At 28.2% G+C, this 26,655-nt stretch overlaps 2 protein-coding genes and 1 long non-coding RNA gene across 3 annotated transcripts; 2 read left to right on the top strand and 1 right to left on the bottom strand.

The window, feature by feature from the left end:
• On the top strand, positions 1 to 272 carry LOC130675824 (uncharacterized). The gene is made up of 2 exons (XR_008991339.1): positions 1 to 112; positions 198 to 272. It is a non-coding gene; the product is annotated as an uncharacterized LOC130675824 (long non-coding RNA).
• A 12,732-nt stretch (positions 273 to 13,004) lies between these two features.
• LOC130675850 (uncharacterized) lies at positions 13,005 to 20,368 on the top strand. The gene is made up of 2 exons (XM_057481735.1): positions 13,005 to 13,415; positions 15,701 to 20,368. The coding sequence occupies exon 2, from the start codon at positions 15,777 to 15,779 to the stop codon at positions 18,219 to 18,221; it is 2,445 nt and encodes an 814-aa protein (XP_057337718.1). The 5' UTR covers positions 13,005 to 13,415; positions 15,701 to 15,776; the 3' UTR covers positions 18,222 to 20,368.
• Positions 20,281 to 23,676, bottom strand: LOC130675851 (26S proteasome complex subunit SEM1). The gene is made up of 3 exons (XM_057481736.1): positions 23,453 to 23,676; positions 22,472 to 22,568; positions 20,281 to 20,523 (listed from the first exon to the last, which is right to left on the bottom strand). The coding sequence occupies exons 1-3, from the start codon at positions 23,535 to 23,537 to the stop codon at positions 20,472 to 20,474; spliced, it is 234 nt and encodes a 77-aa protein (XP_057337719.1). The 5' UTR covers positions 23,538 to 23,676; the 3' UTR covers positions 20,281 to 20,471.
• Positions 23,677 to 26,655: the final 2,979 nt, after the last annotated feature.

The raw sequence follows: 26,655 nt of genomic DNA, 5'->3' as shown, positions 1-26,655 counted from the left end.
ATTTCCTCGTAGGAATCAAAAGAAGAACTTTTTGGTGTGTAGTCGCGGGTCTACTTTGGATAAATGTATAGTGGGACTGGAGGGTGATGATGTAGATGAGGGAGAAGAGGGGGTAAGTTTAAAGCAGGACAGGTAGTCTGAGACGCCCACAAACCTGTTTTACCTGTTATATCTCTTAGCTGGCTTATGAGTTCCAGCTCGATGGGTTGCAGTGGTGGTGATGGTGGTCGTCCGTAACGTCTCCGATGATCAAGGTGCAGGAAAGGATGTGGTGAGGCTGCTGATCCTGCTATAGGTGACGAGGAATCTTTGATTTTTTTTCCCAGGCAACTCAAATGTTACTCCCCATTGTACTAAATAATTATCTTGTCATTTTTTTTTTCTAACCATCAGTATTGTATACTTCTGTTTCAATAATTATTATCAACTTTAATTATTGACATTAAAAAAAAAAACTTCGAAAATGTCATTGCATGTAATTTTTACCTGTAAGCTGATAATTATTGACAATAGCATAAACAAAAGTATTTCATTTGGAGAAACTAATTCTTGTTTTACTTTAAATTCTTCAGGAAAAAAAGGTTACGATGTTTAAAGAATATAATAGAGTATATATATATTAGACTGGGCCAAAAAAATCGACTATTTTTTTTTTTAACGATACTGTGTAAATATTATTTGGGATGACAAAAAAAAATTATTGTGAAAATTTGAGCCCTTAATTTTGATATTAAGAGGTGTATCATCGCAATTTTCTATTTTTTTTAAATGAGCGGGTTTTTGTCTCATAACTCTCAAACCATCGAGATAAACGAAATCGACTCAGATACATTTTTTGAAGGAAATTTGATGCTCTACAAAAAAGGTCTGATTGAAATTTTTCGTCAGATGAACCGTTTCCTTATAATCATGCTTTGAACATTGGTATGATTTTTAAATTTGATTGTTCAACTTTGGAATTTTGTAATTCATGTAAAAATAAGTTTCCGGAAAAAGACAATGAATATTCTTGAAGAAAATTGAATGCTCTACAAAAAAAGTCTCTTAACAATTTTCGCTAAATTCACTCCTTCAAAAGTTATTCAAGGTTGAAGTTATGTAAAACGACTTCAATAATCTTGAATAACTTTTGAAGGAGTGAATTTAGCGAAAATTGTTAAGGGACTTTTTTTGTAGAGCATTCAATTTTCTTCAAGAATATTCATTGTCTTTTTCCGGAAACTTATTTTTACATGAATTACAAAATTCCAAAGTTGAACAATCAAATTTAAAAATCATACCAATGTTCAAAGCATGATTATAAGGAAACGGTTCATCTGACGAAAAATTTCAATCAGACCTTTTTTGTAGAGCATCAAATTTCCTTCAAAAAATGTATCTGAGTCGATTTCGTTTATCTTGATGGTTTGAGAGTTATGAGACAAAAACCCGCTCATTTAAAAAAAATAGAAAATTGCGATGATACACCTCTTAATATCAAAATTAAGGGCTCAAATTTTCACAATAATTTTTTTTTGTCATCCCAAATAATATTTACACAGTATCGTTAAAAAAAAAAAATAGTCGATTTTTTTGGCCCAGTCTAATATATATATATATATATATATATATATATATATATATATATATATATATATATATATATATATAGTAAAGCTCAACTATACAAAAGAAAGTGAAGGAGGTGCGGCATTAGGGAGTGGACGAAGTGAAGAACTTTGAGTGGATCATCCCGGATGCACCTTCGGTGTCTCTTGATATAACCCGTAGACCATCAGACTACTATACCATCACAGAGAGTACAGTAGTAGTAAGTTACGCGTCACATTCCTAAAGAACAGCGCAACCTGTCCTGGTTCTCTCTTTACTTCGGTCGAGAGACCTGATGCGAGAGGGTCTTCATTCTCCTCGGCCTCACCGCATCGGAATGGCGTAACGGGCGATTTATACATGCCGCAACGTGCAATCCGATGTTGTAACCCGATGCAGGTCTTAGATCCTCGCGCCCTTTCTCTTTACATTTTTTATTTATATATTTTTTCACGATTCACATGACGCTAAAACTTATTCACCTTTCGTGGCTTAAGTGCATCAATGTCTCTACTAACATACTAACTTTTGCTTAACACTTTATTTATCAGAAAATATAATTTTTAATTTTTAAATATACACGGAAAGAAAATTATGGGAAGTTTTGCTATGCATTATGGGAATGGTTCCCATAATGGTATGGGAATAGTACCTATACTACTATAGGGATGGTTCCCATATATATTATGGGAACCATCCTCATAATAGTATGAGAATAGTTCCCATACCATTATGGGAATGGTTCCTATATTGGTATAGGAACTATTCCTATAATATTATGGGAACTATTCCCATAATGTTATGGGAACCATCCCTATAATATCATAAAATTTTTTTTTTTGCACAATAGTGTAGAAATTTCCCAAAATTTAAATTTTCTTGAATGTTTTGTGCTGACAAAAAATTCTTGTTAAAAATTTTAATGTTTTTTTTGCCAAATACGATTTTTTTTTCAATGTTTGAATTTTTGTTTTTATGTTTAATAATATTTCTGTGTATTGTAGAAGTGATTACCAGACTTCTTTAAATTAATTTTTCATGATAATATGGGAACCATTCCCATAATTTATAGGAATGGTTCCTATAATAGTATGGGAACTATTCCCATAATATTATGGGAGTGATTCCCATAATGGTATACGAACCATTCCAATTGCATTATGGAAATAATTCCCATAATATTATGGGAATAGTTCCCATACTATTATAGGAACCATTCCCATAAATTATGGGAATGGTTCCTATAATTTATGGGAATGGTTCCTATAAATTATAGGAACCATTCCCATAAATTATAGGAATGATTCTCATGATATTATAGAAAGTATTCCTATAAATTGTAGGAACTATTCCTATAATTATAGGAACCATTCCTATAGTGTTATGGGTATCATTCCCATAATTATAGGAACTATTCCTATAATTATGAGAAACATTCCTATAATTATAAGAACCGCTCCCATAATTTATGGTCGTAATTCCTATGATGGTATAGGAAAAAATTTCACAAAATTATGGGAACCGCTGCCATAATTTTCTTTCTGTGTATGGAATTAATTATCAACAATATGAGAATTAAATAAACAAGTTTATATAAGATGATGTACAACAAAAGTTTGTTTGACCCAGATAGAGGGTTGTTTAATTTCCTCAGTAACTTCCGATAACCGTTTGATGCTTCCGTCATATCAGGGTCGAAGTCAGTGACGATGTTACCAGAGTCGTTAGAGACGGTTCGTATTCGCGATGCTATTGAGTTCCGGTTCCGTTTCCATAAAATCTTTTTACCAGTGCATGTATACATTTATTTATATAATACTACCCCTTTTCCGTTTTCTCGCTACTGTTCTTCCTTGACTTCCGTTCACTTCGACTTCCTTACCATCCACTGGGAGTTTTCCGTTTCCTCAGTCGTTTATTATTATTTTATTTTTTTTTTTTCCTCTGTATGTTTAATTTTTTATCGTAACGAATACGGCTGAAAAAAATATCAAGATTAATGTTACTGTTTTTTTTTATTTGCACTGAATTTTATGTATACTTTGTTTTTGTTGTTAGACACAGCAATCACGTAAAGAGTTTTTGTTTTGTATGGTCAAGGCGAAGAATCATACTTAGGATATGAAAACGAAAGAACAAGCGGAATTGAGGTTCATGTAACTTCCTTTCCTTTTTGATATGCTTCGGTGACTCCCTTCCTCTCCCACAGATTGTATGACAGGGTGTCCCAATGAAATACCCGTACTCACATCAATTGCGATATAAGATTATTTAAGGTTAAACTATTAAGAAAAGGTGTCGTTTCTTATATTATGTTGTATGTATACATGTATGTTTTTATACACTCCAGTTAGAAAGATACTATCGTTTTAAATATAATTTAAATAGATACAAAAAGTTACGTCTTTATTATTTATTGTATTTAAATTAAATGTGAAAGTATTATGAAACTACATAATTGCTTAATTAAAAAAAAATGCTGTTTACTGATAAATTATGATTGTATGTAAAACAAATAAATTAATGGTGTTATTGAAAGTGCGAAAACCCATCAACTTAATATGAAAAGTTCAGGACACTGAGAAAAAATTTATCTTCGGACAATTAAATTGGTTTTGTTAAATTTTGTTAAACTAAAATTTATATGGGACAGCTAAATTTTATTACGTCAACATAATCTATTTCCTCATTTTTCACAAATGATTTAATATACCCTATTTACACGGAAAAAAATGATGCTCAAAATTTTAATAGTTTGTAGTTTAGTTTTGACTTAAAATTAGTATATTTGTATACTAATATCAAACCAGGATCATTATAGATATTAAAAAATGGCTATTATTTATATTAAAATTTGATGTACATACACGGAAAAAAATTAATCGTGCATGCAACATGATGCAGTCATGTTGCATTCACATGATGAAATCATGTTGCATTCACATGATTTGTCATGTTGCATTCACATGATAGTCATGTTGCGGTAACATGAGAAAATCATGTTGAATTCACATGATTTGTCATGTTTCGGCTACATGATAATTATGTTGCGGTAACATGAGAAAATCATGTGGCATTCACATGATTTGTCATGTTGCATTCACATGATAATCATGTTGCGGTAACATGAGAAAAATCATGTTGCATTCACATGATTTGTCATGTTGCATTCACATGATAATCATGTTGCGGTAACATGAGATAATCATGTGAATGCAACATGATCTTCTCATGTTACCGCAACATGATTATCATGTGAATGCAACATGATTATCATGTGAATGCAACATGACAAATCATGTGAATGCAACATGATTTTTCTCATGTTACCGCAACATGATTATCATGTGAATGCAACATGACAAATCATGTGAATGCAACATGATTTTCTCATGTTCCCGCAACATGATTATCATGTGAATGCAACATGACAAATCATGTGAATGCCACATGATTTTCTCATGTTACCGCAACATGACTATCATGTGAATGCAACATGACAAATCATGTGAATGCAACATGATTTCATCATGTGAATGCAACATGACTGCATCATGTTGCATTCACGATTAATTTTTTTCCGTGTAGAAGAGCAAAATTTGTAATTTCATATATTAAAATTAATATGAAAAAGAATCGATAAATTGGTATCTACAGTTATTACTATTCAAATAAACATAGAAAAATTTTAAAAATGAGGAACCGAAAAATTAGTAAACGTACATATTAATATATAAAGATTTAGTATACTAATTTTTCATTTTATTATGTACCACTTATTCGATATATGTATATAATAAATTTATTTATGATAACGAATAAATAACATTTTATATTAATTATTAGTCAATGGGATAGAATTTATAAAATAAGAGTTAAAAGTTTTCGGTATTTTTATGAGCAAAAAATCAGTATCTAGTATACGAATTTTTCATTTTATTATTTACCACTTATTCGATTTATGTATATTGTAAATTAAATTATAATGATGAATAAATGATATTTTAAGCTAATAATTGATCAGTGATATCGAATTTATAAAATAAAAGTTAGTAACTTTTGCAATTTTTCGGCTGGAAAAATCAGTATCTAAGATAGCAATTCTTAATTTGACCAATCATTACTTTTTAATAGATGTATGCCACAAATTAATTAACTTTCACTAATAAGTCACGTATTATACCTAAAAGTAATAATATTTACTTACTTTTTGAAATAATTGATAGTAGTTTTTAGGAATCTACAAAAATTAGTAAACTAGTTATCATTAAGTACATAATAGTACTAATTACTGATAACAGATTCCACTTTTTACTATTATTTATTAATTTTTACTATTCTGTTTTTTCCATGTAGTTGACATGAATAATTCTCTCCCTAAGATAATAAAATCATTTGGTAAAGTTAAGAAAATATTTATTCAATAGACAACTAAATTATTTTGTAGTGCCAACAAACTCAAATAAATATTAAAGCAAAATATTATAATCATAACTCTAATAAATATTACTTAGACACAAAGAAATATATTCATTTAGAATAAATATATATATTTGTTCGAGGTTTATAAATATATATTTAAACCTAATGATTATTGATTTAAAAAGTTATGGTGCTAGGTAGCAGCAGCGGGAGTAGTTCGGTGCTCGCCACTAGATCGCGCCTACCTCTTGTAGTGTCCCTGGCAAGAAACTTATTTCAGAATTATTATATTCTCAGCTTAAAGCATTCAAAAGACCGGTTATCCGCTGAAAATTAGCAGAGCGATGAAAACCCTTTTTTGATAGTAATTGCAATGGGTAATCGAATCATTTTGTTGTCATAACTAAAATTTAGTTGTCAGAAGAAAATTTTTTCTCAGTGTAATAACTTGCAAATGTATTAAGGATTGTGAGCTTTGATTGATGTTTATTACTGGTATACGAACAAGACACTGAAAATACTTACACCAATAACTTGAAATGCATAAATTGGAATATGTCCTTCGAATAATATATATAATTCGACTTTTCTCTTAGTTATCAGTATCGACCAACAAAATTAAAGTAAATAATTTATTTCCAGTGTGTTTTAATAATTATAGAAAGAAAAAAGATAATCTTAATTGAACATGTGAAAAGTTTTTCAATATAAATATTTTCTGAAATATAAAAAAATTTTGTTTGAAATTATTGTTCAAAAGCTTTTATTATTTCTTAAATTTCCTACGGAATTTAATCAAATTTTACGACCGCTATCTTCCACATCAAAAGTCGTACCGAATGAATGGTACGTAGGTGCAAATATATGCGATCTTTGTTGCTATGTCGTACTTAATTTTATTGAAATAAACAAGAATCCTGTCATCACGTGTAATGATTTCCGCTCTCAGTTTCATCTTTGATAAAGAATGCATTGGTCTTGGCAGAATTCGACACATTAACTTTGTGCTTCCAACGTCTTTCCATAAATAAATCTTGCAATTGAACGCAGGATTTCCTCTCAGGAAGATTTCATTAGACTAATTTCACAATGATGTCCGATTGTATGTATGTACGTATGTAAATATTCTGTAACTTTTGAACGGATTAACCGATTTTAATCTCCAAGGTGGCATTCGACGCGGCTTTTTAATTCTTACAAACTGTGAAAAAGTGAGAATGATCGGTAGGGTGGGTTTGAAGATATTTCAAAAATAAAATTTTTTCAAAATAGTTTTTTTTGGATAACTTGTAATGTGCTCGATGGATTGATTCCAAAATCTAATCAGCTCTAAAACTTTATAAGCTGCGACGAATGCCACCTCAACCATCAAAATCGGTTCATTCGTTCAAGAGAAACCGAAAACGAAGGAATTCAATAAAAAATTTTTTATTTGTTTGTTTGAAATTCCTCAAAAACGACTTGATAAATCAATTTCAAAATTTGGTCAGCTTTAGAACTCGATAAAACGCGTCGGTTGCCACCTCAACCGTCTCAATTAGTTGATTCGTTAGAAAGATATCGTTGATAAAAGAAACAGTAAAAAACGTTTTTTTCGGAAACAACGGCCTACAAAAGTATTTTTGAGCTCGAAAATGTATTCACAGCAATATTTTCGAGCTCAAGGAGCTCGAAAACAGCGGAAAGTTTTGGGGCTGGCCCGCAGGGTCAACCGATAGACCGATTTTTTTTATTACATTCATTTCTTTTAAGAGATTATTTTTTCGTCACAGTAAAAAAGGATTGATGATTCGAAAATTTTTTGGTTTTTAAAATTTTCTTTTGCCTGAACGAAGACATTCAATAATTTTAATGTTGGTAAAGTACACTGTAAAAATTAGGAGTGAATTCAGAGTAATTTCGAATTTTACTTGAATCCGAATTCACTCATCGGAGTTTTGAAAAAAAATCACTCTGAATGCGGAGTAATGAAGGAGTTTGTCTTTTCATCGGAGTGATTTAGATTTTATTTAAATCCGCATTCTCTCCGATTCGGAGTTTTAATATTAAAATATATTCCTCTTCGGAGTAAATTTCACGAGGGGATTAAATAAATAGACAGTCATCCACTTTGTATTCACTCCGGATTTAATCCACGTTCACTACAAAAATTGTTTAGTGTGTCAATTTCAATTCACTGTAAAAAATTAGAAGTGAATTTGGAGTGATTACGGATTTTATTTAAATCAAAATTCACTCCGTCAATCGGAGTTCCGGAGTTAAAAAAATCACTCTGCATACGAAGTAAATACGGAGTTTTTTTCTGCAGTGGAGTGATTTCGGAGTGATCTGGATTTTATTTAAATCTGCATTCACTCCAATTCAGGATTTTAATATTAAAATAAATTTTTTTTAGGAGTGAATTTTACTCCGAACCAGAGTTTCAATATTATAATAAATTCCCTTTCTTACTTCCCCTTTTTACAGTGTATTTTATTTAATTTTATCAAAAATCTCTTCTCCGATTTCGGGCCCAATGACAATGCGGAGTGCGGACTGTAATTAAGAGTCTGAAAAAACGAAATTTGTTAATGTTGAGCTCACTTATGACCGACTTCAAACAAGAAGATTCAATTTTTAATAAAAAAAAAAAAAAATTTGCACCAAATTTTTAGACTGATCTTAAAAAAAAAAGAAATCAAAGTTCAATTTATTTAATAAATTATGATTCGTACTATGGCTATTATATTTATGAATAAAATAAGTTCTCAATCATTTAAATCGGACCATTGATTTTCGAGAGCTTATCATCAAACCACAAGATCGATGAGAAAATAAATTCTTTGGTTAGCGGCAAAAAAATATTCTCTTAATTTACAATATAAACATCTGTAATTTTTTTTATAGTCATATTTATATAATTTATATTCATTGAATTTTCAGATATTAAAATCTCTTAACAATTAAAACTTTCGGGTTTTTTAAATCAACGACATTTATTTGAACTCTCGCGGCCCCGAAGACTTATAAATATATATAAGAATTTTAAATACAATAATACTTTTTTAAAAAATATATTAATTATGGATGATACTGTCAATCAACTCTAGAAATTACTAATATTATACATTTTGTACTTCAATACCTAAATAATTGAAGAAGCTTATCATGTTTAATGAAACCATTGTGTTTTATATTCAAATTCTTGACATACTAAAAGTTAAAATATCAACAATATCTAATTCATATAAATGTACATTATTAAATCCGTTCAACTTTACCTCATAAAATAATAAAATACCAAAAGGTTATAAGTATAAAATTATTTTAAATAGAAAAATTTAATCAACGGTTTTCACATCCCACCATTTATAAATTTTTAATCAATTTTATTTTAGATTATTTTCAATCGATCTGTCTGCCCGGTGAATTTATAATTCAAAACTTGAAAAACAGTTGACCCCGTAGGCCAACCTCACAAAATTTATTGTTAACTTATGTTATAAACAAATAGATTTTTTTAAACTCCAGTACCGATGAGAAAAGTCGACACAAAGACGATACCGATCGACAGCATTTTTTATAAATTTTTATCGTATCGATTTGTTTATAACATTAGTTAGCAAAAAAAAAATCTCTGGACGTTACGATTGAAATTCGATTCAAAAAAAATGCTGTCGATCGGTGGTATCGACCTTTTTTCAAACCAAACCGGACTTTGAAAAAAGCCATTTGTTTATAACTTTAGTTAACAATAAAAAAAGTTTTTGGGACGATACGACAGAAATTCGATTCAGAAAAATGCTTACGATTGGTGGTATCGACATTTTGTCAATTTTTTTTTTATTTTCTTTGATTGTTAATGTAAAAGACTTAAGAGAAAAATTTGTTGGGAGAAGATATATATGGAAAAGGAGAAAGTCACCGGTGCTAGGCAGCAGCGGAAGTAGTTCAGTGCTCGCCACTAGATCGCACTCAACCTCTTGTGCTGTCCCTGGTTAAATATATATTTTAGAGTTTTTATATTCTATACTTGAAAACAATTTCAGCATTGATACTCCTCTGTTATTTGACAGAGTGACAAGTGACTGGTTTGATAGTAATTTAGTATATGCTTAATTACATTATGACATTAACGTTCCGTTGAATAATTTTTCTCACTTTACAAGAATAAAAAATACTTTCCAGCTAACAAAAAATAATTTTTGAATCAAAACAAAATTCAAAGACAATATATAAAAAAAGTATGAATGACTGTTTAATTCCTAAAATCTATGTTTTCTAAATGAATATTATTCATTATTCTAAATTTACATTTGTGTATTTTACCCTCCACCGACAAAATGTTTGGCCAAATCATGTAATTAAATAAAGGGAGTTAGTAAAATTAGATAAAAAACAGCGGCACCTATTAGTTTCCTGCAACTCAGTTTTGGGCTTTCTGGCCGAATTCGTTGCAGTACTTATGGCAAAACCCACGTAAAGGGCCGTGCTTGCTGGTCTGGCACCCATTATAGGGCACTTGACCACTTTCGCCTTCAAAAACTTAAGGAGCTTGAAAGCATTAGCGCAATTTATGCAATTTTTATTTATGAGCATATTTGAATGAAATAAATGGTTTTATTCAGTCAAACCCTGATTAAAAAAGAGAATCAAAAAACATTAAACAGAATTAGTTTTTCAATATTTTTTGTCCTTTTTTATACTGCCAATTCTATCTTAAATGGCCCCGTTACATGGCTCAATCCTTTTTAATTCTCTTTTTTAACCAGGGAATAAATCTATTTATTTGGCTCAAATAAATTGTTCTCTCAGTGCGTTAATAGGTACAATATCGATAGTTCTCTGATCAGAGAAAAGTGAATAAAAACAGTGATTTTTCTTGTATTTTTTCAATACCATTACTTAAACTAACGAAACGATTGCAATAAAATCTGTAATGATCGAAAGAGACTATAAAATGATAGACTCGATTCAATTGTGGGTACATTTGATAAATTATATAGTGAGTTATCCTGAGAAAATGAGAACAATTGTTATTTTTTAAATATTCCATCATCAATATCTTTTGAACTAATAGAGACCGCGATTTTGACGTTTGAGAAGTCATTCGACGCAGTTTTTTAGTCTCTTCATCCGATCAAAAGTTATAGAATATTTACATACGTACACAGAAATAAAGGATTTCTTGACGCAAAAAATTTTACTCGCTTCAAGAAATTTTTTTAATTATAAATTGAAGCCGAAAATTTTTTGGAACGAGAAAAAAATTCTTGGGCTGAGAAATTTTTCAATTTCTCTTCAATTCGTAATCCAAAATATTTCTTGCGCTAAGAAATCATTTTTTTTCTGTGTGCATACATGTAAACGGCTGCAGATTTGATCATGCATGCTCATACATGAAGTCATATACACGAAAAAAACAAATTTCGTCCTGATAACAAAAGACGGGATAACGAAAGATTTTGTTATAATGACAAACATGATTAGCTTACGGTAACAAATTAATTTGTTATAGTAACAAATGAATTTGTGTCGTAATTAAGAAGTCGATTTGTTATGAGAACACATGATAATTATTATAATAATATCGTCGTATTTTAAAGCCGACATTTGCTACCGTAAGTAATCTTAGCTTATGATTACAAAAATTTTTGTTAATGCTACAAATTCATTCTGTTACTTTAACAAATAAGTTTTTTTATTGGAACAAAACAGTTTTGTTACAGTTACAAGCCATTCCTTGGCCCAACAAAGAATTTGCTAGCATTACAAAAAAATTGTAGTCCCAACGAATGCTTCGTTATCCGTATATTAAGGCAGAATTTTGTTACCGTAAGTTATCTTATCTTGTGGTCACAAAAAATTTTTTTCCGTGTATGAGCTCATATATAATCATACATGAACAGATATGATCATGTCTGAACATTTTTCCCCTATTCGAGTGCAGATATGACCATACATGATCATACATGATCTCATATATAATCATTCATGAAGGGGTGTGATCATGCATGATCATACATGACCCCAAGCATAATCATATCTACGATCATATAGGATCATACATGAACAGACATGATCATATCTAAGCTCATATATGATCATACATGAACAGATATGCCCTGGTGGAAATTTTTCGGAAATTTTCTCTGAAAAACTCAGCTCTAAAGTTCTAAAAACTTTTTCAGAGTTTTTTTTTAGAAAAAAGTCCGAAAAATTTCCACCAGGGTGATCATATCTAAGCATTTTTTTCCGGGCATACACTAGGACATCATCTCTAAATTAGTTAAGAATCAGGATCGCTTACTAGGATCTCAAAATGCCAAGATCTGTTGAAAACTCGTTTTTCGAACATCGGACTGAAACCAATAACTTCCTTTCTTTTCAAAATTTTTAATTTTCTCAGCGGGAATTTCAAAAAATAATTTCACTTAATAATACTGTTATCAAAATAAGTCAGTCATACTTAAAAAAAATACTTTTCAAATAAAAAGGAATCATTTACGTAAATGTTATTGATAAAATCTAATTATATAAGCATTAGAGCTATATTATATATTCATTTATATATAGAATTTGCGATAAATACTATTATTTATATATAATTAAAAGCTAAACTGTTGAGAAATATGATTTGGTAATCAAATCAAATACTTTTTATACTCCATTATTTATATTTAAATATAAATTCATGTCTATTTTTTTTTTTTTTTACAAATTTTATTATCAAATAATTTACCCTTAATTTATATCGCATCTTTAATATCAAATAAAATTTAACTATGATCTTTAACGATTTTATCTTATGTTGCATATATATATTTAATAGATTCAAACGAGTTTATATGTATATATATACCAAGTTGATCGATATTCCATATTATAAATAAAATGCAATTTGTGAGCTAATAAAATTTTTTTTATTTCCGTCATAAAGCTGCAATCGTTGCAATCATAATTATAAAAAAAATATATACATATATATATATGTACAGCGATTGTAGCAAACCTAGTGGTGATTACATGAAGTTATAAAATAAAACACCGACTCCCTGTTGGTATTTTCCTTCACTATAAAAATGTGACCGAGTTTACAGCTGATATTTTTCTTACTCGAAAAAACCAAAAAATAAATAAATAATTTGTGATTAATTATTTATGTTTTATTGCTTAAATATTTCAAGTTTGTGACTGAAATTTATAAAATAATTAGTTTTTTTTTTTGTAATAAATAAGTTAATAAAATGTATAATAAATTATTTGACAAGCCATTTAATTATGCCAACGACATCACCTGTTGTTCGTTTAGAATGCAAACAATCAATAGTGATTACATTTTTTATTAATCATTTTTTTTTATTAACGATTAATAAAAATGATATTTAAATACTATGATTTTATTAAGAGTTTATAATTCTGAGGTAATTAATCATTAATTTATTTATTATATTTGTTATACTGAAATTATCTGACGTCTAATAATTTTTGGATTTTTTTAAAACCATAAATTAAAAAAAAAGTGTCAAAGTTGCTGACAATTATGACAGTAAAGTTGGCGGACGTCTGACAATTTTTTAAATTTTGAAATATGAAATTAAAATTTTTATAAAATACAACCAAAAAAAATTCATGTTTAGAAAATTCAAAATTCAATGAATGCATTTTTTTTAAATTTGGTTATTTTAATTATTCAATTTTTTATGAAACGGAAGTTGGCCGACATCTGATAATTTATGGATTTTTTTTAAACAATAAATCATCAAAAAAAATATTTGAAAAAATTGCACCTATAGTTTTTTAAATTTTTACATGTGCATATTTTTTTTTTTTTTTTTTTTTTTTATAATTCTCCAGTGAAAAAAAATTCGAAAATTTCCAATTGTCTGTTAACTTCTGGATCATAATTTTTTTATGTGTCATTAAAAAATTGTATGTCTGCTACACTTACACTCATCTGACAACAATTTTTGAAATTTTTAAATAAATAATTAATATGTCAGTAGAATAAAAATTAAAAAATGCGAACTTTAATAATTGAAAAATAAGTACACGTATTTTTTTAAATTCATTATTTTGATTAATTTATCATAATACTGACATCTCATAATTTTTTGGCTTTTTTCAAAGCGATAAGTGAAAAAATATACATTTTGAAAAATTGCACCTAGAGATTTTTTAATTTTCTACATGTGCATTTTAAAAATTTTTTTTTTTATAATTAATTTGTTGAAAAAAAAATCCAAATTGTCTGTTAACTTCAAGATCATTAACTTATTTAAAATTTATAAAATTCTTTCATGTCTGCTACACTCACATTCATAAAAAAAAAATATTTCAGAAAATGAATTGTTTATTTGAGAAACCCCATAAGTCATGTTTTTTACGAAATTTGGTTTTTTGCATTTGTGGGTTCTTTGGATGTCCCTCTATAGAAATCAATCAAAATATGCATCAAATCAGCGTTTAAAAAAAAATTATGTAGTTTTAGTTTTACAGAAATCATTTTTTTTTTTTTTTAATTCAAAATTCGCGCTTTTTTGGGAAATTAATTTCAAATGTTGTTTTATTGTTGACTGTTATATGACTAATTAAAATGTTTAAATTTATTATAATTTTTTGTCATTTCTGAGTTTCAGAGTTCAAATAAATATTTAATACTTGATTTTATCAGTGCAATAAATGATTTGAGTGGAAACATTTAAAAAAACAATAATTTTATAACTTTTTTTTCCGTTTGGTTGAGAAACCCCATAAGTCAATCAACTTTAAATAATTTTTTTAAGTAGTTTCAGTTGAAAAATTAAATTTTTTTTGTTGGAATCTTTTTCAGAGACGCTAACATTTTTGTATTCAATTATTTATTTATTATTTTAATGTCAAGTTTTTCCAAAAAAATGTTTTTTGTGTTTCCTGATAAATTTTGGTTTCTTGACCTATGGGGTATCTTAAATAAACGATTCAAATTGCACCTATAGTTTTTTTAATTTTCTACATGTGCATTTTTTATGATACTGAAGTTAGTCGACGTCCAATAATTTTCGAATTTTTTTTAAACAATAAATTAATAAAAAAAAAATATTTGAAAAAATTGCACCTAAAGTTTAGTAAATTTTCTTTTTTATTTAAATTAATTTTTATTTTTTTTTTAAATTAAGTCGTTCAAACAAAAATTCGAAAATTTTTAACTGTCTGCTAACTACAGGATCATGCATTTAAAAAATTTTTTTTTTTTATAATTAAGTAGTTGTAAAAAAAAATCCAAAAATTGTCTGTTAACTTCAAGATCATTTATAGAAAATTTATAAAATTGTTTCACATCTGCTACATTCACATAAAAAAAAATATTTTTAAAAATTGCACCCATAGTTTTTTTAATTTTCTACATGTGCATTTTTTTTTTTTTAATTAAATTCGAAAAAAAATTCAAAAACTATCTGCTAACTTTAGGATCATTCATATTTACCCTGATTACTAGACAATTCAAAACGTTTGAATTTTTTCCCACTACTGGATTACAAAAAAAAAAAAAAAAAAAAAAATGCACACATAGAAAATTAAAAAAACTACAAGTGCAATTTTTTCAAATATTTTTTTTCTATAATTTATCGTTCAAAAAAAAAATCCAAAAGTTATCCGACAAGAAATTCAGTATCTTTACATTTACTTACTTTTACATAAAAATTATAATATAAATTTTTTTTTTCAGGCATTATTATGGTGAAATATTAAACTTACAAATATATACATCAAAAAAATATATATATATATATATAATAATAAAAATGGAGCAGGTAATACCAATGAGTTGGTTAAATAAAATTCTATTGACTGTAAGTTTGGGATGTGTAATATTTTGTTTGATAATCGAACAATGGTTCACTTTGACATCATTATCTATTTATATTTCATTGACATGGTGCATAATTGTGATAATAATATCAACTTGGTTGAGTTGTTATCTTTTAAAAATAACATTGAAAGCAGTTTCGCCAATTAACATCCACCCAGTTGATAAAATAATTAAAAAAATTATCAACATTGAACCAGAAACAAACAACAACAAGGTACCATCTCCTAATGACCCATCTCGTAACAATAAAAATGAATGTGGACAAATAAATGACGAAAATAATAAAATATCTGATAAAACAGAAGACATAAATAAAATAATAAATGAAATCAATGAAAAATTTATTGATACCTGGTACGGAATTATCAGTAATGACAAAACATTCAACGATGAATCAAAAAAAATTCTCAAGACACTTTTTGAAAAAATTTACAGTAAAATTTTACTAATAAATAAAATAAAATTGTCGCATAAATTTGCTGATATATTGTTACTGCATTTGAAAGAATATCGACGTGCGTTGCGTCGAGTTGAAAAGGGTAAAGCTAAAGATATTGAAGAAGCTTACAGATGTATACATCCAGGTTCCCGTAGTAATTCAACACTAGAACATACACTGCATCGTATTGTAAAAATTATCATACGCGAATTTATCCAGTGGGAAGTAACGAATTCTTTACCATGTAAATTATTATTATCAATACTTGCCAAAAAATTATCTGTTATTTTACATCAAGTATCTGTACCTCAGTGGATTTTTATTAGAATAATTAAATATTTAAAATTTACTGATAATAAAACATCATCTAGAGATACCGATAGCGGTATAGTATCTCATGGTTTAAGTACAGGAATAACTTCAGCGACAGCTGCGGTAATAAAAAGACAGTTGCCAAATCCAGTATTAAATGATAATCCAATAATTGAAATAACTTCACCTAAAATAGTGACCTCGTGTAAAAAAAATGACAGAATATCTCTGTGTCTTGATGGACTGTCGACAATTGGACACAAGGGATTGTGGAATGATTTGAATGATGTACAAATAGATTACGATAATAATGATAAATATGACGACGAAGACAATGACGATCATATATCACCGGTGTATGAAGAGCCTACAGATTTCGCGACGACAATCGCACGTTTGAGAAATTTACTCCAACAAAAATCAACAGTCAGCACTCCGTTGCCTGTTGAAGAAAAATCTTTTACGTATGACGGCAATCAGTTTGTTAATTTAGCGATACCTTGGACTGAATTTCATACATCAACTGACGGCTCGCAGCAGTTGTTGTACTGCATACAATTTGATGACGTTGAACAACACGGTGAAGATTTGTTTGAAACAACGATCGCGACTGTGAGAAGACAGTACGCGGATTTCGTACAATTGCACAAGAGTTTAGAAGAATTATCAAATTATTCCTCAATTATATCAGACATTCGTTTGCCAGATGGAGGTCGTGTGGAAATGGAAAATTATTTGAAAACACTCTGCTGTAAATTGTCGCCTGACATTCCAACGCAGCTAAGACACTTTTTAAGACCAAATAGTGGAGGCAGTAAAAAAGCGGATGCTGTTGCTCCGAGATTCGATAGATTTTTAGCCAAAACAGTTACCGGAGTATTCAATACTTTAAGAACAGTAGTACCGGGTTTTGAAATGGATCAAGAAGATGACAGTGTTCCGATGCCGACACTCATGCCTTTGTCAGACATTCCATGGAGGTTTGTTGAAGACATTAAATCGAAAAAAATTACTGATGAATTGGAGATGCTGTTGGCTGATAGAGTAGATTATTGTTCTGTTGACACTGCGTACGAAGCCGTTGAGTCTATTGAGGCTGATGGTGAATCTGAACTCTTATCGCATTGGCTAAAAATAGTTAACACTCCGTATGACGAAGAACTTGAAGAGTTAGACAGTAAATTAACTCTGTCTTGTATAGGCATTGATTTGATATGTGAAATTTTAGCTGGCATTGATAGTAACAATACACTGAGACAGGAAACTGTTGTAAGATGGACGAAATTATTTTTTGGTAACATCACAGAGTCATTAATTAGTCAGTATGTTTTTAAATTTTATAATCATTTGAATTTGATGTCAGTATTTTCGAATGAACAGGATGATAATTACAGTGAAGAGATTGAAGTTGTGGAAGATAAATTATTTGGGATACTGACAGCTAAAATATCAAGTGAATTGAAATTTATTTTTGGGGAAAATGATGTAAAAAAAATAATTAAATTTTTATTGCAGTCATTTGAATGTAAAAAAGTAAATCTTGATTTGTTGCTGCAAATTGTTGATATTTTAGCATCAGAATTGTTGGCTGCGTCTAAAATTAATGATGATAATTTGCTATCATAAAATAATTGTTAAAGTTTTATTTTATTTTTTTACAAACTTCAGGAGGGAAGCGGGACTGAGATACAAAAAAAAAAAAGAGGATATTTTTGTAATTTTTTTTTCAGAGTACGTTCGTTATTAAAATTCTTAAAATTTGTGACATTATTAAGCATCATTTCAAGAATATTCTGTGAAATTTTCATAAAAAAATATTGAAAAATGAGCCAGTGGTAGTGGGGAGAGACGAGTCATCTTAAAAAAAGTCTCCATGCAGTCGGCAGGATAACTTATGGCTGCTTCATCTGAAATCAAAAAACCAAAAAGATTTTTTTAGTGCATAAGTTTATCTTGGATTTGAACAAAGGATTTTTTTTTTCAATAACTACTTATTTTTTAATTAAACAATAGGAAAAATTTTTGGCAAAAGTCAAAGTTTTTTGATTGCACTTTTACCAAAAATTCAAAAATGAATATTTTGTTTATTCCTTCATTCAAATCCAAGATAAACTTATGTACTGAAGAAATCTTTACAGGATAAAATTTCTAAAATTATTTTTATCAGTCCAATTCCTGATGGCCATATTATCACTTCAAAAGTTTGACGTTCAGTGATTTTGATTAACTTCACAGTAAGTTTACGTCAAGTTCTTGCAATTGACGATGATATCAAATTTGGGCTGGGAATTTCCCATGATTTCATACATGTATGTGTAACACATTCTATTTATTTATGATATACACATAAAATGTGAAAAAAAACCTGACTACGATTCCAGTCGTAAGTGTAGAAATCATTATAACGAGCAACCTGCAGTCAACACGTGACTGCCAAAATATTACTAGCATTTATAAAATACGCAGAAAAAAAGGATTTCTTGCCGCAACAAAATTTTAATTTGCACCAAGAAATTTTATGCATTATCAATAAAATACAAAAATTGTCTAGGGGCGAGAAAAGATTTTTTTGGTCAAGAAATAATTCCTTGCACCAAGTAATTTTTTCTAGTTCTAAATAAATTTTTGTTTTCAATTCACAATGCAAAAAATTTATTGGGGTAAGTAAAAATTTTCTTTAGGCGCGTAAAGATTTTTTGTGTCAATGAATCCTTTTTTTTTCTATGCGCACTTTTTTGACTTTGAGAAGCTTCCTAAGACCAAAAAGGAGTAGAAAAATCTGTCATTTTGGAATAAGTAACGCGATATATATATCATATAGCTATATATTAAGTGACATTCAGTCATATTTAGTGACAGAATAATTAAAGTATTAATTTATTTAAAGAAAATAAATACGATCGTCTTTTTTCCCGCGTAATTTAAATGGAATTCGAATGATATAGATAAATCTATTTATCTCAATTCTTGGCAATTAAAAAGAGTTTTAACTATGAAAAGGCACAAATTCAAGTCAAGACCTATCTAATGATACCAATTTCAATAACATTAACTAATTCTATCATATAGATATGGCGGGAACAAAATTTTCCTTATTCTCTTAATAATAGAGATAATATCTCGTTTATAGAGATCATGTTCAACAGATTTTGTCCTGGAGAAATTTTGTCGTGTGGAGATATTATGGTGGAACCCTACCACTGGCACATTTTTCAATATTTTTTTATGAAAATCTCACAGAATATTCTTGGAATGTTGTTTAATAATGCCGCAAATTTTGAGAATTTTAATAACGAACGTGGCCTGAAAAACAAAATCACAAAAATATCCTCTTTTTTTTTTGTATCTCAGACCCGCTTTCCCCTAATGAGAAAAAAAAAACGAATTATATCAGTATGGAATAACGATGTCTACGTACCTGATTGCACTGTTAAGAGAAAATGGAATTATCGCTATTACTCTAATTACCGTATCTATAATTAAGTGATTATTACCTTGTACTGTTTTATTTTAAATCCAAAAATTTATTTCCATTTTCTCTATAGTCATTTACTGTATTTATTTAAAAAAAAAAAAAAAAATACTTACGTTACCATTTAAGATTTTTTCACAAACTTTTTTTTAGTATTTTAGTTTAAAAAATTTTACTTATATCTATGTAAGAAATTTACTCTATTGAAACAACTTTTATACAAAAGAAATGTTATTTATATTTTTTTGTTTTTACACAGGTCTCATACTGTTCATTACAATATATTAGATATTAATTTAATTAACAATATCGAGAAAAGAAAATACAGGAAAATATGAGACAAAAAAAATTATTTTATTAATTGTAATATTTTTATTTTTTGCACAAAATTTTTGTCATCATCTCTAGTCCTTGGAATTGTTATCGGTTTGAGTTTTTTGTTTTTCGAGTTGTGCCCTTTACAAAAAAAAAAAAAATTATTAATTACAATTTAAATAAAAAAAAAAAAAAGAGATTGATGAATTTCTAAGTCATGATTGCAAATATTTTTAAGTTCTTTAAATTATTTTTATATAAAGTATTAATTATCTCAACAATTAAAACTGACATTTGTATTTTTTACATAAAATTATTTTAAATTTACATACATAAAAAAAAACTTACGCACTGTGCCATTAATTATTTGTACAACAAATGAATAAAGAAAACATTTAAATAAATAATAAATATAATTATAATCTTTAAAAATTAATTAACTATCACTAGGATCTAATTTTTTTTTTTAATTGAATTGATTTTAAAAATAATTAACAATTTTTGAAACTGTCGGTACTAAGAAGTGCCGGAATGATAAGTGAAATAAAGGGATAATTATTATTGCGATCAAGATGTAATACCTGAAAAAATATATATCCAAATTAAAAATAATTTTATTAATTTATCACTTTTCCAAAAATTATTTTCACTCCTTGGTAAATTTAAAATAAAACAGTGAGTTTAAATTCAATTAACGGCACATACACGCATATTAATATCATTATTAGTAAAAAAAAAAAATCTGGATTAATAAAAGTCATATTTGCAATAAAAACTTTAAAAAGCCAACTTCTGCAATCCATTAAAAATGGACATTAAGAGGAACCACTAGTGTGACCGCCTGAAAAAAAAGATTTTTGGGAATTTTTTTAAAGAAAACTATTGGATGGAATGTGTTGATGTTTTAATGATATATTTGTAGATATACCCGTGTATAAAAAATTGTTGAAAAAGTGTTGACTTCTAAACTTCAAAACGTGACACAACGACGAACTTTTTTTGAACGTTTTTTAAGCTTTTGAAAATTCAAGGGAAAAATCAATAAATGTTCTAATATTATTACGATATACTAAAACGAAAAATGTTCAGAAATAGTTCGAAATCTGTTTTTTCTGAATGTATTTTGCACTGAAAAATGTTAATTTGTAGTATGAGTCAATTGTTTTTTCCTGTGCATTTTTAGAAGTTTGAAAATCGTTTAAAAAAAGTTCGTCATTGTGTTGTTTTGAAGTTTAGAATAGTCAACACTTTTTTAACCTTTTTTCAAAAATTTTTTTTACATGATACTGAAGTTAGCAGACGTCTAATAATTTTTGGTTTTTTTTTTAAGCGAGAAATTATAAAAAAAATAAAATTTGAAAAAATTGCACCTGTAGTTTTTAAAATTTTCTACATGTGCACATTTTTAGTTTTTTTATTTTCTTCAAATTTAATTGTTAAAAAAAAATCGAAATATTTTTAATCGTCTGCTAACTTCAGGATCATTTTTTTTACACGGTTATAATGAATATATGATAAAATTTTTGGACCAAAAAGTTCAAAATTTAGCGAGTTATTCACAATCTCCCGCTCCAAAAAAAAGTTCCCACTGCAGTGATAGCGACCACAGTCCATGGAATCAAAAAAACCAAAAAGTTTTTTAAACTAGAAGGTATTTTCTGTATCATGACCCTCGGACTAAGAAAAAAATTGAAATGTAACAAAATGGCGGAGTTTTAAAAAAAAATTCAAATTTCGCGAGAAAATTTGATGATTTTTAGTCTGCCAAAATTACATTTTTGATTCGATCGGAAAACTGGAGGTTCATGGTACGTAGAAACGTATAAAAGAAGCTGCAATTCGAATCAAATCGATTTGTCTTCGAGTTATAACTGGAGAAATTTTGAAAAAAGTATTTTTGATCCGATAAGCGGCTGCTCTTCTGATGAATGCAACTCAAAAAAACTATTCGAGATATGCACTAGAAATTTTAGTATAGTATTTTTGAAGGTATGAACTATCGAAATATGCAAAAAAAAATTGACTTTTTCAAAATTTCACACTAGTGGTCTCCCTTAAATTCAAATATAAAAAATAAGTATATGTTTACCTCAATTGATGATTGAAATCATCTTCAATGTCATCATCATCCCAGTTGTCTTCCCATACACTAATATCTTCATTATCTTCATCTTTTGCAGTCCAATCTAAATAAAAATAAATAAAAATTACAGTACAATAATTAAAAAAAACATGATACTGAAGTTTAATAATTTTTAGATTTTTTTAAAAACGACAAATTGTAAAAAAAGAAAATATTTACAAAAATGCACTTGTACTATTTTTAATTTTCAATACGTGCATTTTTTTGTAATTGACTCGTTGAAAAAAAAATCCAAAAATTGCTAATTGTCTGTTAACTTATGAGTGAATATAGAAGACAATTATTAATTTTTTTAATTTTATAATAAACGAATAAATTGTAAGTAAAATAAAAATTTAAAAAATGCATATTTAGATAAATGCAAAATCCGTACGCGCATTTTTTTAAATTTCATTATTTTAATTTACCAATTTATTTATTTCAAATTTATAAACTGTCTCATGTCTGCTACATTCACACTCATGTTACTTTCAGGATCTTAAAAAAAAATGAGTGTGAATTTAGCAGACATCAGATAAATGTAAAATAATTAATATATAGAGTAAATAATTAATAAAACTTAATTTTAAAAAATTGCGAATTTGGAAAATTTTGAAATTAATAAGTGCATTTTTTTACAATTCAATTTTATTAATTATTTACTCTATTTATTTATAATTTTGAATTTGTCTGATGTCTGCTACATTCACATTCATAAAAAAAAACATGATACTGATGGCACCCAAAAATTTAAAAAAAATTTTAAAAACAAGACTTCATATTAATAGAAAAAAATTGAATTATTTAATCCAAAATACTTTAAAATTTTTTTATGATCATATTTTCAAATCAATTTTTTCAATAATAAATTTTGTTATTTTGAGTATGACGAAAAAAAAAGTGAATCAGCAAAATTGTAAAAGAAATGAAATATATGCTAAAATATACCTTCAGCAGGGAATTCCTCGAATTCATCATCCTCCTCAAGCAATCCTAAGTCGACCTTAGTTTTATCTGCTTTGTTGTCAGTCATTTTTTTAAATTTTATAAAATAATTTTCAAATTATATGACAGCAAATCTTGTAGGAATTGTAAATCCTTTGATCTGATTTTCTGATTCTGTTTCAGTAAAAATTGTAGGTTAGAATATACAAAGAGCGTAAAGGCTTTTACGCAATGGAAAATCTACAGTACAGTCGAATTTCGAATTCCATTAACTTGGAAGTTCTCCTTAATATTGACCCCCACTACGAGCTACGCACTCCCACTTGATGCTGTGCATTTGTATGCATTTGTTTATATTTATAATTTATATGATTTATATGCATAATTTATGTGACGTAAAAGCGCATGTGTGTAGTTTACTTTTTAAAGGAAAACTGTCATGAGTGTGAATGTACCAGACATTAGACAAATTTGAAATTGTAAATAAATAGAGTAAACAATTTAAAAAATATTATTTTGAAAAAATGCACTTATTAATTTTTAAATTTTTTAAATGCGCGTTTTTTTTTAATTTCATTTTATTAATTATTTACTCTATTTATTTATAATTTTAAATTTGTTTGATGTCTGCTACATCACACTCATAAACTGTCAAGTGTTTTCAATTTTTTTAAATTTTCACTACGAAACAAAACATCTCTGATTAAAAATATTCATTGAAAAGGTTTGAAAATTATTTAAATTCTTTTCAATCCCACGGAGGTTTTGGAAAGTATTGAATAGAATTGAAATTTCGATCATTTCAATACCTTCCAATATAGAATTATTTTGGTATTGAGAAGGATTCAGAAAGATTCAAAAATTTCAATTCATTTGAATTCTTTTCAATCTTATAAGACTATAGTTCTTTCTAACCGGCTTAATTGTCGATATTTGTTCTATGCTTATGATTTAGTGATTTATCTTCCTTGTTATCCATCGCAAATAAATGAGTTTGTAGATTTTTTGAATAATGAAATTAATATGATTGTAGAATGGTGCAATTTAAACTGCTTAAAGTTAAATGCGTTGAAAACGAAAGCTGCAATATTTGGGAGTAGAGTAAAGGTTAATTGTGATGATTGTAAATATGCAAATAGCATTGTTGTTAAAGATTGTGTTATTCAATATGAAAAAAACTGTAAAATATTTAGGCATCATGATTGACAATACTATTTTATGGGAAAGTCAGGTTGCAAGTCAGTGTTGTCGTGCGATGAGAACTTTAGCGCAATTAAAAATTAATAATGAAATTTTTAGTGAACAGCTGAGAATAAAACTTGTTACTACTCTGATCTTTCCAATATTTGATTACTGCAGTGCAGCATATACTAATATTTCAAATAAACTACAACTCAGATTGCAACGGAAAGTAAATTGTTGTGTTAGATATATTTTCAGAATATCAAAATTTGAACATGTTACACCCTACTATATTAAGCTAGGGTGGTTGAACTTGAAATCAAGAAGAGATTACTTTCTAGCTTGTCTTTTTTATAAGGAAATTCGATTAAATTATCGGCAATTATTTAGAAGTAATTTAGAGTTTTTACCTGTTGCGTTGCGAAGAGGAGATGTAAGAGATGATTATTTACGATTACCTAGATTTAATTGTAGTATGTATGAAAATTGTTTTCTTGTTCATGGTACACGTGTCTGGAATTCCTTACCAGCTAATATTACTACGTTAAATAATTTTGAAGAATTCCGTAATGCCTGTTTTAATTACTATATGGAAAGTGTAAATCAGTAAATCATAAGATTAATTAGTTAATTAGTTACTATTATTTTATATTGTTACTTATATTATTAAAAAGTGCTGTATTCTATGTATAAAATTTGTTCAATTTTGTAATATTGATGGTCTTGAGGGAGTCTCGAGTCCAAGATCAAATAAATTTATTTATCTATCTATCTATCTATAGTTCGACGCTCGCCACGAGATCGCGCCCAGCCGCTGTGAAGTGTTCCTGGCAAGATACATATCTCAGAAATGTTAAATTCATTTGACAAAGTGACAATTACATTATTGGATTGTACTATAGTTTATCCTCTATTTCATCAAGACATTAATATGTATTATTAATAGTTCAATAAATAATTTATCTTTGAAAATAAACTTGAACTTTCAAAAAACAATTAATTCTAATTAAAACTTTATAGCAACATAACAGCAATTATTCCTGTTTTCTTTTTACCGTGTTCGATCTCGTCAAAGATAATGCAGGTGACGATTCAGCGATTGAATTATCAGATCTGTCGTTGTTGACAACCGCTGAACTTGGGCTTGGTTAAAACGATAGTGTCGAAGCTTTTTGTAGTGGAGTCGAGGGAGGGTTTCCACTCGAAGATATATATTATTTCTTCTATTGTGCACTTCGCTTGAATTCTTCGCCCATTCGAGATAATTCCACGACTTTAACAGCTCTTCTCTGATGTGTTGAGACTTTGCACCTGGTAGACTTGACCACTCATGTCTTGCCCTACAAGCCCCAACACCGTAAACCGTTCATTAGTAACGGTGATTATTCCACCGAGCTGAATCAGTTGTCCTGGTATATATGTACACTGCAGTGTGCACCAGTAGATGCAGTAGCTGAAATATTTTGACGATTCAAGACTCTGCTTTGAATTTTGGTCAAGACCATGTTGCTTGTTGAGCCTCTTGGTACTGGTCCTTGACTATACCAACTGGCGGATTATGATCCATAGAAGTTGTTGATTCTAAAACATTTGTTGAATCATTTTTAAGGTAAAAGTCCCTATTATGAGACATATTTCAGAATAGGTTGAAGACCTGCGCTACCATTAAGACTAGTTGAGGATAAAATATAATGTTAATTGCATCAAGCAATAATTTCATGATTAATCAATCAGTATTTATGTTTTGTAATAAATTTTATAACTAAAATGAGGATTTTTAAAGGGAACCTTATGACCCAATTTATGAGACGTCTCTTAAAATCGATCAGAATAATATTTTTTTTATGAGCATGACATTAAAATGAAAATAACTAGAAAACAATGCGGAATTCGAAAAAACTTTATTTGGTATAACTTCTAGGGAATAAAATTGTCTACAAAAAAGGTTCGATAATATTTTGTAATAGGTCTGATAGTTTCGCCGGAAAAGTAAGAAAAACTCAAAATTTAATATGAATTCGACT

Source organism: Microplitis mediator, chromosome 10 (assembly GCF_029852145.1).
Source record: "Microplitis mediator isolate UGA2020A chromosome 10, iyMicMedi2.1, whole genome shotgun sequence".
Classification (NCBI taxonomy): domain Eukaryota; kingdom Metazoa; phylum Arthropoda; class Insecta; order Hymenoptera; family Braconidae; genus Microplitis; species Microplitis mediator.
The sequence above is the reverse complement of the archived record's forward strand: the minus strand, read 5'-3'. Positions and strand labels throughout refer to the sequence as shown.

Bases quoted from the DNA above. Each gene is read 5' to 3' on its own strand.
- LOC130675850 (XM_057481735.1), top strand. From the start codon at position 15,777: ATGGAGCAGGTAATACCAATGAGTTGGTTAAATAAAATTCTATTGACT.
- LOC130675851 (XM_057481736.1), bottom strand. From the start codon at position 23,537: ATGACTGACAACAAAGCAGATAAAACTAAGGTCGACTTAGGATTGCTT. The intron at 22,569-23,452 runs GTATATTTTAGC...ATTTTTATTTAG, and splicing joins CGAGGAATTCCCTGCTGAAG to ATTGGACTGCAAAAGATGAA. The intron at 20,524-22,471 runs GTAAACATATAC...TTTTTTGTAAAG, and splicing joins GATTTCAATCATCAATTGAG to GGCACAACTCGAAAAACAAA.